We start from the raw sequence: 13,154 nt of genomic DNA on the forward strand, positions 1-13,154 counted from the left end.
GGCCAACCTTTCGAGGTGAGCGCTTACGAGGCCACCCCCCACTACACGTGCAAGGGCGTCATCCGAGGCGTCTCCCTTACCGACGGGCCCGCGGCGATCGACAAAAAACACGTCAAGCCGAGAAATCCCACGGCGCTAGGCGCCAAAAGAATCAAGAACACCGGCACCTTGGTGGTCCTGTTCGAGGGGTACCGGGTGCCAAATTTTGTCTCCTACGGCGGCACTGTCTTCATGTGCACTTTATTTCGCAAGCAAATGGACGTGTGTTACAGCTGCGGGAGACTGGGGCACCGCTCTGACGTCTGCCCTTCGCCCAACGATGCCATCTGCAGAGGATGCGGAGAAGCAAACCCCGACGCTCAGCATAGGTGCAATCCCAAATGCAAGCTGTGCGGAGGCGACCACCTTACCGCCGCCAAGGAGTGCAAGCGACGATTTCAGACGCCATATCTCGTCAGGCGCAGACGGGGGCAACGCTCCCGCGCCCTCAACGCCGAACATTTGCCGCCCATGGAGAGCGCGAATCAAGGCCGGCAAGCATCGCCTGAACGCCAATACGGTCGCAGCCGCTCCCGCTCCAGGGGCAGATCCAGGTCTCGTGGCCGCTCCAGCGGTCGCACCAGGAGCCGCTCCGTTTCCAGGGCCAGGTCGAGGTCAAGATCTCTGTTGCGATCCAGATCCAGGTCCAGATCCGGTTCCAGGGGCCTCCCGGGTTCCAGAACCCAGCCAGCATCCGGGCCTCAGCCCGCCTCCACACGTTCCGGAAAGCAGCCGGCCATTCTTCGGGCCGATCTGGTATGACCCAAGCCCGGCGCCAATACCCAGGCTGCTCCGACATCTCGTGGCAACCCGCCCACAGAGCAAGCTAGAGACGCGGAAGTCATTCCCTTACGGAAAGAAAACGACGACCTCAAGAACACGATCAAGACACTAGTTAGCGAAATGGCGCAGATTAGGAAACTCGTTTCGAATGTGTCGGGTAACGGAGCATCAGTCATGGCCACCGAGACTCCAATCCCAGCTCCGGTAGACGGTACTGCGACGTCCTCCAAACGCAGGACAGTACTCAAAGAAACATGTGAATCGGGAGCGTTGTCTGAAGTCAGCGAAATTAAGCAAAGTCTCATTGGGCTGGCAGACAGCCTCAAACAGGTCACCGCTAGCGTCGCTTGCCTCAGTGATAACGTTCGCCAAATTCAGGTTGCGCTTGGAGACCCCAACAGGGGCCTCGAACTCTCGCAGATCGCATTGACGCCATTGAGGCGCGAATGGCTTCATCCGCCTCCGTCGTACAACCGCTAACCGTTCCCGCCATACTAAAGGAAGCTACACTTCATTATCCCAGCAGCGCGGCGACAGGAGGACCCATTCTTTGCGCAGGCCTAACTGCCCCGTTAGGTGGTAGTCCGTCAGGTCAGCCATAATGGATAGATTCAAAGAGTTTTCGCATTTGGCAATGGAACTGCAGAGGGTATTCTAACAAAAAAGCCCCTCTGCAGCAGTTTATCAGGTATTTCTCTGCGAAACCTCAGGTCATTGCTCTCCAGGAAACATTAATCTCCGCCGCCTCGCTCCAGGGATACGGGGCCGTGTCGGGCCAGCCCGGGGGGCGAGGGATTTGCACCTTGATCGATAAACGGCCAACTCATATCACCCACGACCTCAAGCTGGCGAGGAGTAGAATCGAATATATCATGGTTGAGATCCTGCTCGACGTTTCGCAGCGGAATCAGCGCAGAAACAGCGTGTTCGTCCTCAATGTATATAGCAACCCCAGAGACTCGCGCCAGCAGTTCAAGACCACTCTCAAGAAGGCGACCGACTTGGCCGGCCCTCGACCCTTCGTCGTCGTCGGCGACTTCACCGCACCATATGGCATCTGGGGTTACGTCTACGACACTACCAAGGGGCGAAACCTGTGGCAAGACGCCAATGAGATGGACCTCACTCTAGTCACTGACAAGAATTTTCCTACGCGCATTGGCAACTCCATCACCTGGGACTCGACACCCGACCTCGCCTTCGTAAGTAACGTCGAGGACGTGGGTTGGGAGAACATCGCCATGGAGTTCGGCAGCGACCACTACATTCTCGAGACCAACTTCAAGGTGTCTCGTAGTAGGGCCAGGGAATTCACGTTCATTGATTGGGACCATTTTCGCAAGATTCGTGACGAACCCGGGAGAGCCAGGGCACCCGCCACTTTCGAAGAATGGTGAAGGCATCCGGAACGACGCTTCCGCGGCCACCAAGAAAGTGGAAACAGATCTCGACGTCGAGCGGATGGACAGCAGACTCGCCCACCTGATCGAGGCCAAAACCGCCATGCTCCGCCAATGGAAGGGTCAAAGGCTCAATCGCAGACTCCGAAAGAAGATTTCGGAGCTCAACAAGGTCATCGAAGACCACTGCAAGGCGCTATGCCAGCAGTAGTGGGACGAGCTCTGCGAATCCATCGACGGACAGATGCGCAACGGCAAATCCTGGGGTATGGTGAAGCACCTTCTCGATGAAAGCGGCTCGAAGTCAAATCAAAGGCATACGTTGGCCCGGGGGGCCCTTCACGAAGCCACCAGGTCTAACACGGTCGATGAACTTGTCGCAAAACTCATACAGAAGTACCTGCCTGTCCGTCGAGACGGACATCCGTCGACCCAACTCCCGGCCTACCGAGGCCCTGCACGCCCCGAGCTGAATGAAGACTTCTCCATTGCCGAGGTCAGACCATCTTCGCGTTCAACCGCAAGTCTGCGCCGGGTCCGGACGGAGTCACCAACAGAATGTTGAGAAACCTCGACGACACGTCGATTGTCTTTCTGACCGACAAGATAAACGAGTCCTGGAAGAGCGGCATTGTACCTGCAGAATGGAAGACTGCCTGCTCGGTGCTCATTCCCAAGCCCGGCAAGGCCCCGAACATCGAAAACTTGAGGCCGATTTCTCTGACCTCCTGCGTCGGCAAGGTCATGGAGCGCGTCGTCCTCAACAGGCTTAACGGGTACCTCGAAGACAACGGTGTTTACACGTACAACATGATCGGCTTCCGCGCCGGACTCTCAACGCAGGATGCCATGAAACTAATCAAGCATCAGATTGTGGATGGCCGTTCCAGAGACGTCAAGGCTCTGCTCGGTCTGGACCTCGAGAAGGCTTTCGACAACGTGCTCCACACCTTCATCGTCAAGACCATTTCAGACCTGGGTCTCGGTTCCAGATTCCACAACTACGTCAGCTCTTTTCTAACTGACAGGAAGGCCAATCTTCGCATTGGAGAGTTCCGCTCCGAAGATGTGCCCCTCGGAGGGCGGGGCACTCCTCAGGGCGCCGTCATCTCCCCAACATCGTTTAACATCTGTATGATTGGTCTTTCCGACAGGTTGGCGCGCGTCGAGGACGTCAAGCACACCATTTACGCCGATGACATCAACATATGGTGCTCCCGCGGCTGCGAGGGCAGAGTCGAAGCCATGTAGGAGGCGATTGACGTGCTCGAGGAGTATCTCCGCCCCACCGGACTTCGATGCTTCCCCGCCAAGTCGGAGCTGCTACTTTACAGAAAAGAGAAGGGAGGCAGACCCAAAGACTAGAAGCCAGTCTCTGAAAGCAACATCAGACTTCGCACTTGTGACGGGGGGGGGGGGGGGGGTGATACCCAGGGTCGACGTTATTCGGGTCCTGGGCATGTTTGTCGAATGCAACGGCGGAAACGGAACTGCTCTCCGCAAGATTATCGCAAAGACGGACAACGCTTTTCGCCTCGTTCGCAGAATCGCAAACCGGCATCGAGGCATGAAGGAAAGCAATCTTCTCAGGCTAATCAATGCCTTCGCACTCTGCCACCTCACGTACACGATTTCTATGCACAACTGGCTCAGAGCGGAGTGAGACAAGCTCAACGTTCTTATCCGCAAAATAGTCAAGAGGGCTCTCGGGCTACCCATCAGGACACATACCGAGGATCTCTTGAAGCTGGGGTACATAACACCGCCGAGGAGATTGCCGAAGCCCAAGAACGCACGCAACTCAGTCGCCTGGCCACCACAGCGGCAGGTAAACGCATCCTCGAAGAGCTGGGTTACCACCCTGCGGAATTCTCGATGGACAGTACCCCGATCCCTAGGTGCATTCGAGACAAGTTCGTAGTGGCCCCTGTGCCCCGAAACGTCCATCCCGTCCGCAACGAGGGCAGACGCAAGGCCAGAGCAGCAGCCATCCTCAAACAGATCAAGCGACACGACATTAGCGCAAGCTTCGTCGACGCGGCGGAGTACAGTGACGGGAAGACCTTTGCCGTCGTTGTGGTCGACTCGAGCGGAAACATTTCCAATAGCGCCTCGATTCGCACTTCAGACCCCGGAGTCGCCGAGCAAGTCCCCATCGCCCTCGCCCTGCTAGACGGTCGTGGGTCCGAAATCTATAGTGATTCCAAAACAGCAGTTAGGGTTTTTGAAGGGGGTTCCATCGCCAAGGAAGCTGTTCGTCTTCTTAGCGGCTCGAATCCACATGCTCTCACAAACCATTCAATTCACTGGTTTCCCGCTGTGGGGTTTCCGGCTCTCGCGGTAGTTGTGTGGAGCCATTGCGTTGTGTTGCCGGGGGCTGCGTGTCCCCCTCCTCCTTGCCTGGACGGGGTGGCAGCGGGTCATAAAACACTGTCGCTCTGCTGTCATCTCGCCCACGCGAGGGTCAACAGGCTTTCGCCATTGGCTAACATTTTGGCGGGATTCGGGCCCTTCTTGCGTGCACTCCGGGTAAGCGCGCGCAAGACGGGCGCCCGGGAGAGACCACATCGGGGCGTCTGAAGGTGCGTACGTGTTCCTCTCTGCCGGCGGCGGCCCCCTTTGTCCGCCGCCGGCCGATGGTTACTTCGGCTCGTCGGGGTCCCGGCCTCGGCGGGCGCACGCGCACTCTTCCGTCGTCTCGATGTCCTGAGGCAGCGTCTGCCGATCGTGCTCCTGTCTAGATCTTACCGATAGGTCTGCCGATCTGCCCCCGTCTCCCTTTTCTCTGCTGTGGGGGCGCACGATGGCAGGCGCTGACCGAAGGATAGGCAACTTCTTACTATTGGGGTTCTTTGTTCTCTCTCTGTCGCGGTGCGCCATTAGCGGCCACCGGTGACCATTCGGCCATGTATTGTGTAATTAGATTCAGATTCGGACGTGACGTTAAAACGTGTGTTTGTATTGACTCCCAGTTTAATAAATGTACTTTCTGTCTTCTCGAGAGCTTTGCCTAGGGTCTCACTTGCTGCACGCGCGGTCTCGCCTTCCCCTAAGCTGTGGGGCCGGCGGGGCGCGTACGCGCGCAGCTGCGCGTCGGCACACGGAGCGGGCCGGAGCAGGCGCGGACGCGTGGCGCCTCGGAGTGCTCGAACCCGCGGTGGTCGTCCGGCGCGCGCGGAATCGGAGCGTGGGCGCCGTGAGCGTCGCGGGTGAACACCACACCGCTCATGTAGGGTCGAGGGTGCTCCCCCGAACCTCAATGAGTCTGCCCACGAGGCTGCGCGTGACCTCACCAACCGCGCTTCCTCTATAAGGAGCACTGACTCCCCTCCTCTCTACGGTCACAGGGACGCTCCCGCTACTCACAACGAAATTATTAAATATTTCTACATGTCCAGAAGGGTCTTTCCACCCACTCACCCCAAGTTCAATAGGGCGCAAGCCGTTTCGCTTAGGCTCCTACAGACGAGCACATATCCGCGTCTGTCCGCTCTCCACGAGGCTTACCCCGACGTGTATCGCGACGATGCCTGACCGTCCTGCGGCCAGACCTCCTCTCTACCTCACATGCTCTGGGAGTGTGGGTCGACATACCCCCAAGTTCATCAAGGAGGAGTGGGACTCGTTTTTGCGTAGCCCCGCTCTAGAAAAGCACATCCTGGCCGTCCGGCGTCCCGCAGCCGGACCGGTGGGCTAGACCTGCCGGTCCCGACGTGGGACTCGCCGGGTGCGCGACGAGTTCGCGTCCTCGCCGGACCTACAATAAAGTTTATTCACTCACTCACTCACAAAATGCAAACAGCATTTATTGAATCTGAACGTGCGGAGCTCATTCAACGTCGTCGTCGCTGCCAGACTCGTCACTGTGTTCCTTGTCACTGTCCCCTTCAAACAGTGCACTATCTACGGTACCGTCAAGCGCATTAGATATGCTGCACTTTTTAAAGGCGCGCACGATCGAAGGACCTGGGATGTCGTCCCACGCTGCAGCTACCCAGCCCGCCAGCTGCGATAGCGATGCAAGTTTGGGGCGCCCCGGTGCCCTAGCTTTTGCTTGGATCACATCTGTAGTCACTGGAAAGGCAGCTCCTCTCTGCGTCCGAACAAGTCAGCAAAAACTGTCTCCACTTCGTGGTGATGGCCTTTCTTTGGTCCGCTATATATCATCCTCATTACGGCGCACGCAAGAAGCTGCTGTCAGTGTCCCATCCAATGACTTACATTTTTCTTGTCGACGCCGAAGTCCCGCCTGGCTTGAAGGTTTGACGATGCCTCTGCGGCTATCACAACTTTTCGCTTGAAAGCGGCACTGTAGTGGCATCTCCTGCTTCGCGCCATCGCGATAACACCACGCCGCACACCGATATGGCCGACACGACACAGGTCAAAATGACGACCTCGCTTGTGTACGGTTGGCTACTGGCACGGCTAGTATTGCGGCTGCGATACTGACTTTTCTAGATGGCGCTAGCTATGCATATTTAGCAGCTTAAATGAAAAACTGGCGCATTTTTAAGATCCTCAAATCTAAGCTGACCCTAGAGTTTGGAATATGATTGTATAAAAAGAAAACTATCGGTCTACATTCGAATAAGTAAGTACGGCATATGCTTCACTATCACTAATACTGCTTCAACTTTCTCGTGAAACTGCAGCGTTTTTTTTTCTTTCTTTACTGCGACTCAAGAGTATAAGCGCTGGTGTGCACGACTGCTATTCATTACGATTCAGAATGAAACCGGCTTGGTCCCAATTCGGTTACTGAGTCAATTATAAATCTTTATGACCTCTTCGCGGCGATGTTTCCGTTCCTAATAAATGTTGTAAATTATATTGCTTGCTAGAAAGGGAAACAATAATGAGGCGCATAGCCTTCACGTGGATTTCAACTGCTGTTGGCAAGACCATATGGTGGCCAAAGGGTCACTGCAGATTTTTTTCAGGGCAAGAAAAGCATGCAAAGCAATTTAAAGCGGGGTTAACATAGAGCAACATATTCATTCTCCAGGCATAGGTTACCCATACCATTAGAAATAGTCAAGTTGGCTACCTCCTTCTCTTGAATAAAATGAACTTCGTCGTGTCAGTATGTATTTAAATATATTCTGTATGTGCAAGGTGTTCGCAGTGGAAACGAACAGTCCTCAACGCATGGGGACTGCTTCGTCCCCCCTCCCTACCTGCGTGTAGGGCAAGAGGCGGGCACCCCAGCTCGGTGGAATAGTTTTCAATCAATCGCAGTGGAAATTGAAGAAAAAATGTCTGTGGTGCTTCTAATGCGCTTGTCCTCCTATCGTCGCAGGTAAGCGCACACTTGCGACTAAGCTTTTAGTCACACACAATAACATTTTAACTGAAGAGGCAGAGGCAACTCAAAATAAATGTCAAATATGGGCAACTCTGGTAACGACACTTTAGGTGGGGGGAGTTGACATCGCTCGGGGAGGCACTGCTGCATTACCCCCCCCCCTCCCGTGGTCACCGCTCATGGTGTTGATGAGAATCAATGTTTTATTTACAGTCATTGAATCGCGAAAGATGCCATCCGTCTGGAGAGGCCCTCCGTTAGCCCAGTAGATGTCACAATGACCAATGTGCACCTATGATGGTGGCCCCAGCGGCACACCTCCTCACGCTCCTCCAGGGTCAAGCGCATCCTCATGTTTGCCAGCTCTGGAAAGAGAAGTTTTTTTTATTCGAGTGTTTATTCTAGGGTTGTTGCTTGGGGTAGTTGGTAATCCACTATAAAAAACGATGTACAGCCCAAAAGACAAGGACTGTAAGAGACGACATACACAGCACAGTGTATGTGGTCTCGCAGTCCTTGTGCTTCACGCTGTAGGTAGTTTTTTATCATGTTTTTATCATTAGGGTTGCCAACAACTTATCCTAGAGAAGGAAATGGATCAACAGTAAGGACAATCTTTTTCGGTGTAAGGAGACTCCGTTAAAGGGTCCATGAACCACCTCTTGGGCTTGCTGAGAAAACGCAGACCCAATAGCTGACATCAATCATGAAGGGTGTTTTGCGCGTCTTCCTACTGTTACTGCGTGAAGTAAATGAGAATCTGCTTGCTATATTAGAATAATTACGTACAATAATAGTTACAGCCCATGCTCGGCCTCAAGGGTGAATGAGCAAGCAGCACGGCCTTAAGAAATGATAGAATGGTCCTTTGTAAAGTCTAAAAAATTGCAGTTAGTAACAGCGCGCAAGTACGACTAAGAATAAAAAAGAGCAAGTCTTCGAAAGTGTCTATCGCACGGCCGTCATCAACTTAGTTCCTAGTGTCGCTAGCGAGTTCTATGGCAATGCAAATGCAATGAATATTAAGTGCAAGCCGTGGCACCGTTAACATTTATGGTGAAATTAGGAGCGTTCCCAATAATTGTTGGGTGCTGATTTGTTTGGATGCTAAGAAGTTTTGTAGAATGTCTGCCCTGTATCTTCGGTGGACTTAACATGAAGCCTAGCTTACAGTTGATTAAAATTAGGGGCAAGTTATGGACCAGGTATAGAGGAAGTTTCAAGCATGTGGAATAATTAGAGCCTCAGCAGTAGTAAATTATGTATGCAAGGGCTCTGGAGCATTCATGATCTATTCTATGGAATCACAGATATTGAGATACGGGGAATCTCTTACCGCTGTTCACACTGCGAGCGGCGTGTCCTGCCTCTGGTTCGTTGGCAAACGAGGGCTCCGCTTGTCCCAGATCATTTATTATCAAAGTCAGGTTGGCATCATTGATGCGTTCGGCCTGTAGCTGCAGTAAGAATATTTCTTTCAGTCTTTCTACTGTCTTACAACAAGGTGCCATGAGTAAACGCACACCTTACCAAGACCTAGCATACGTGAGCATATTAAAGAATATAATGAAATACCAAAAGTTATGGCTATTTCATTTCTGAACTAAATTTGGCGGTCGCGGAAGCTGACGCTTCGAAAGCATTGCACTACCAATGAAAAGAACCATGAAAAGGTGTAGAGTAGCGTGTCTTTGTCAATACTCCCAGGGCACCTCAATCCCGGTGGCGTTCTTACAATTGCTAGTAGGTACAGCGGGGCGGGCGTTTCTTGTGGCGCTCGACGTTTCTGTGGAGGCGCTAGCAAGAGCGGGTGCGAGAGAGAAATTCTTTCTTGGGGCCTTTGCTGCTTGAATAAGTGACTCTGCCTAGGCACTACAAAGGAGGTTCTTGGCACTTGTTGTATAATTGTCCCCTAGACATGCCGGCATTACGGAGTGCAGTCGAGTTTGTTTATGCTCCGCCACTGGCTGCCCATGCGGTGTGGCATTGGGCATGGGCGCCCCGTTTGGTGATCACTGTGTCTGAAGGGGCAAGGTTCTGACTGATGTTGTATAAGTCATGGGTAGCTTTTTTTGTTGTAACAAAAGATTGTATTTTTAACAAGCACTGCTCCAGGAAAGCACATGTAACCAGCTAATGGAGGCCTCAGGAGAACACCCAAGGGGTAGTGGGACGCACCAAAGCTAGAAGCAGGGCGGCCCATGAGTTGGGGCTGTGCAGGCCTCGGCGAGCCCCAACCCAAGGACCAGTCCGGTTTCTAGCTTTGGTGTCCCCGTTGCCGCTTTCGTGTCCTGGAGGAGCCGCCAATAATGCGAAATAATGACACGTTGTTACCACTACTAAAAACGTAGTTGAACAAATATAATTACGCCCAGCCGACAACTTTAATAAACACAACCGTTTATTCATCTGACTAGTGATTGACAGTAATGCAAGATCAGCGTAACGCTGAACTTGGCAATATCGACATGTGGTGCTCACTAAAGCACCAAATTATCTTCGAATGAGTCCAAAAACCTGTTTTGTTTCATAACCTTCAAACAACAATTCCGCCTACTACTACAAGTGTATCATTAAGTAATCATATGCTACCAATATCTGACAGCGTTACAATTTTGGGTGCCATTTTAGAAAAGCTATTAAATACGCATGGTTACCTCGCTTGTAAAATAAATTTCATTTTGTTCTCACTTTATCATCAAAACACGCAGCTATTTTCAACCTCATATTCTTCGCTCGTTGCATATCATTGTTACATACATTGCCATTTATCATACTCTAAGCAGACGCTGCGCAGACGAGGTGGCGCGGATGAGCACATCTCGATGGGCACTCGGCGTTCCTATCAACTAAGAATTTGTGCAGCTTCCACAGTGCTGCAATAAGCCAGTCATTTCACTCCTTAGCGCCAACGTTAGATCCATTGTTAATTTATTTATTTACACAATACTGCAGGCAGCAATGCTGCCGAAGCAGGAGAAGGATTACAAAAGATGCTTTTTCGACATATTTTCAAATGAAACACTAGATGTGCATTCAACAATACGTTCTGCTAAATGATTCCATTCTTCGCTCGTAAGTGGAAAAAAATTATTTCTGAAAGATTTTAGTGCTTGCAAAGTATGACTGGACTACTTTAGATTGGAAAATGCGCGACGACCGTTGTAGAGCATGTGTAATATATGTGGCATCCGTTACAGGAAGTACCCCGGCGTAAAACACTTTCGTGTTACAATGTACTTGTTGCATGTGGCTACTATTCGCCAGTCACGCAGGCGGAGGACAAAGCCGGTCCGCACCGCGCAGCATGGTCTGACTGGATCGTACGAGCGCGAGGACTCGCACGGCCCAGTCGGGCACAAAGCAAACGCTGCACAATATGCACTACATCTGCATGTAGCTGCGGTCTGCTACGTAGCGCAGATACGGCAGGGTGCCCGGACGAGTCCACTGGCTCAGCGCTGTGCTGCTCGCTCATGACAACCGCGTTTGGCTTACGTTTGGCGCGTCGCAGGCACCAAAATCGGGGGCAGTGGCGTCTACATTAACATCCAAATTCAAACGTGAACTGCGCGCCATGGTGACATATAGACAGCGGTGCCTTGTGAGCACGCCCCGCTCTGTCGTAACCTTGGCAGTTAAAGGCATTGAAGGAGGAGCGGAAGCACCGCGAACGCCGCGTTTGATTGCCAATAAATCCACTTCTGGCGAAACGCATCGAAGTACTTTTCGTGACAAAGTGTTTATTAAATAGCCTATTTTAACTTCCAATGCTTTTCTCCACTTCTGTAAAAATGTAAGTGGATCAGGGCCCGCTTAGGTGCCTCCGAATTCGTAAACTTTACGTAAAATTGGTAGAGTTGACATATACCCAAACAGCTTGTGACGAAAACTGAGAAAGTGTATTCGAATTAACAGAAAGCATTCACTTACCCCTTGGGTGGCCTCCTTGTCATTGATTTGGTTGATATGTTCATCATCAGGTCTGATTTCTTCTTGGAGTGTTATCTTATATTCATAGCCCAAAGGCATCTTCTAGCTGTACTGGAAAAAACATGGTGAGACATATTCAAGCCGGGACATACCTAACAAGTTCCCGAGCCGCCCCAAGGGCTCGCTGAAAAAACAGTCGGCAGATAGCATACATTTCTGTGAACACCTCAGCCAAGTTTTGAAGTCTTGCGCGCGCCGTGGAGTTCAGAAGCCGAGCGCGAAGTCGCCTTTATCTCAAGCGCTCTCTTTTACAGGGATGGCTTTAGGGCCTCGTTACGCCGAAAATTCGGCGTTGGCCGTGCGCCGACCTCGAGCACAAATTTCCGCACATATTTAGGTATGTTTATGCCATATCCCACGCCTTGCTATATGACATGCGGCATGTGCGAGTTATATTGTCGCATCATTGTAGTACTAAAGTTGCTCATACCTGGTCTTACATTCTGACAACGTTATTCGTCGGAATTTTGAGAACGATAGTCAAGAAAACATTGTCGTGAAAACAAAAAACCGTCAGCGCATGCTTTTAAAGCGAAGCTTTCTTTGCCTCTTTCTGCGACATTCCCGCTGCTGCAACACTGCTGCTGTGGTCTTGCATGCCGCCTTAACGCCGGCCACGTCGAGACGCAGACCAGACGCGCGCCTTAAACTAACGCCGGCCGCGTTGGGACGTGGCTGAGCTGTGGCCTTGTCGGAAAATCATGAAACGCGTGCACCGTGGGCGTTCTGTTCCACGACAGACCTTTATGAGCTGTAACTTCCAAAATCCCGAGGAGTGACTTTGTAAAGAATGTAAGACAAGGTATGCGCCACGTGGAGTGCCTGCGTGGTTGTGGTTCAGACTGATTATTCGCCTAGCGATGCCCGCGGCGTCCACAGCGGATTTTTCGCGACACTGGGCCTTTAGCGTACATGACAGGAGTGTGGCACAAAGACGACCCAAAAAGCTCGTGTCAACATTTACGGCGCATCGCCTGTGAACAATGCCCTCTGTACGCCGTAACTAGGCGCGACGCCCCACAAATGGAGTGCGGGAGCTGCCGCGGTTGTCACCGTGCTCATTGCAGCAGCAAGGACAGCGAAGGGAGCAGGCGGGGAGAATGTTAGCGAGGAAATAGAGAAAAAGCAGGCAGTTCTGCGACGCACAACGCTAGAACCCACAATGGCGCCAAAGCGTGCACTCAACGCCGAGGAGACGAAGGCTCGCAGAAAGCGTCGAGCAGAGCAGCCAGGGTAACATTGCACATCACATCACGACTGTCGTATGCGGTCAATATATCACCGCCAATCAACGCAAACAGCAGACGAAGCTTCGCTTACATCGATTCTCTCATTGCGTAGGATATGCATATTTTTACAGGGCCCCGAAACGTTACGGCTCTCCCGGCGAACTGCATAGGTTGAGGACAAAGAGGCTGCCCTCGCGTTTCTTGGTTGGCGTTAATTTCAATGAGGACGTGTTCTCTGTGACACGCCGCGACATCATGCACGAAAAAGTCACAGTTTTGCCCAAAAGGCGAAGCAACAATTGCGATAGCAAATTAGTATACTGTTTGGATCCCACCGCTGGTGCGATCTGTTGGGAACTCGGCGCTGACGCCCGTGGTTGTACCTGGGTCGCAAGCCCCAAG

At 52.2% G+C, this 13,154-nt stretch overlaps 2 protein-coding genes across 6 annotated transcripts in view; both read right to left on the reverse strand.

Annotated features, from left to right (window-relative positions):
- The window catches only part of LOC142575555 (uncharacterized), a 426,302-nt gene that overhangs the window by 233,348 nt on the left and 179,800 nt on the right, over positions 1–13,154 (reverse strand). The gene's annotated exons all lie outside the window — the stretch shown is intronic.
- LOC142575568 (uncharacterized) overlaps positions 7,721–13,154 on the reverse strand; it is a 114,543-nt gene continuing 109,109 nt past the window's right edge. For 4 of the 5 annotated variants that reach the window (XM_075685035.1, XM_075685036.1, XM_075685034.1 and 1 more), the window contains 3 exons: positions 11,464–11,574; positions 8,867–8,987; positions 7,721–7,895 (listed from right to left, as the gene is read on the reverse strand). In XM_075685035.1, coding sequence (XP_075541150.1) covers positions 7,744–7,895; positions 8,867–8,987; positions 11,464–11,562 — 372 coding nt within the window. In that variant the 5' untranslated portion in view covers positions 11,563–11,574 and the 3' untranslated portion in view covers positions 7,721–7,743. The remainder of the gene's footprint in view (positions 7,896–8,866; positions 8,988–11,463; positions 11,575–13,154) is intronic. The other variant, XM_075685032.1, reaches the window with a different exon arrangement.

Source organism: Dermacentor variabilis, chromosome 3 (assembly GCF_050947875.1).
Source record: "Dermacentor variabilis isolate Ectoservices chromosome 3, ASM5094787v1, whole genome shotgun sequence".
In the NCBI taxonomy this organism is placed as follows: Eukaryota; Metazoa; Arthropoda; class Arachnida; order Ixodida; family Ixodidae; genus Dermacentor; species Dermacentor variabilis.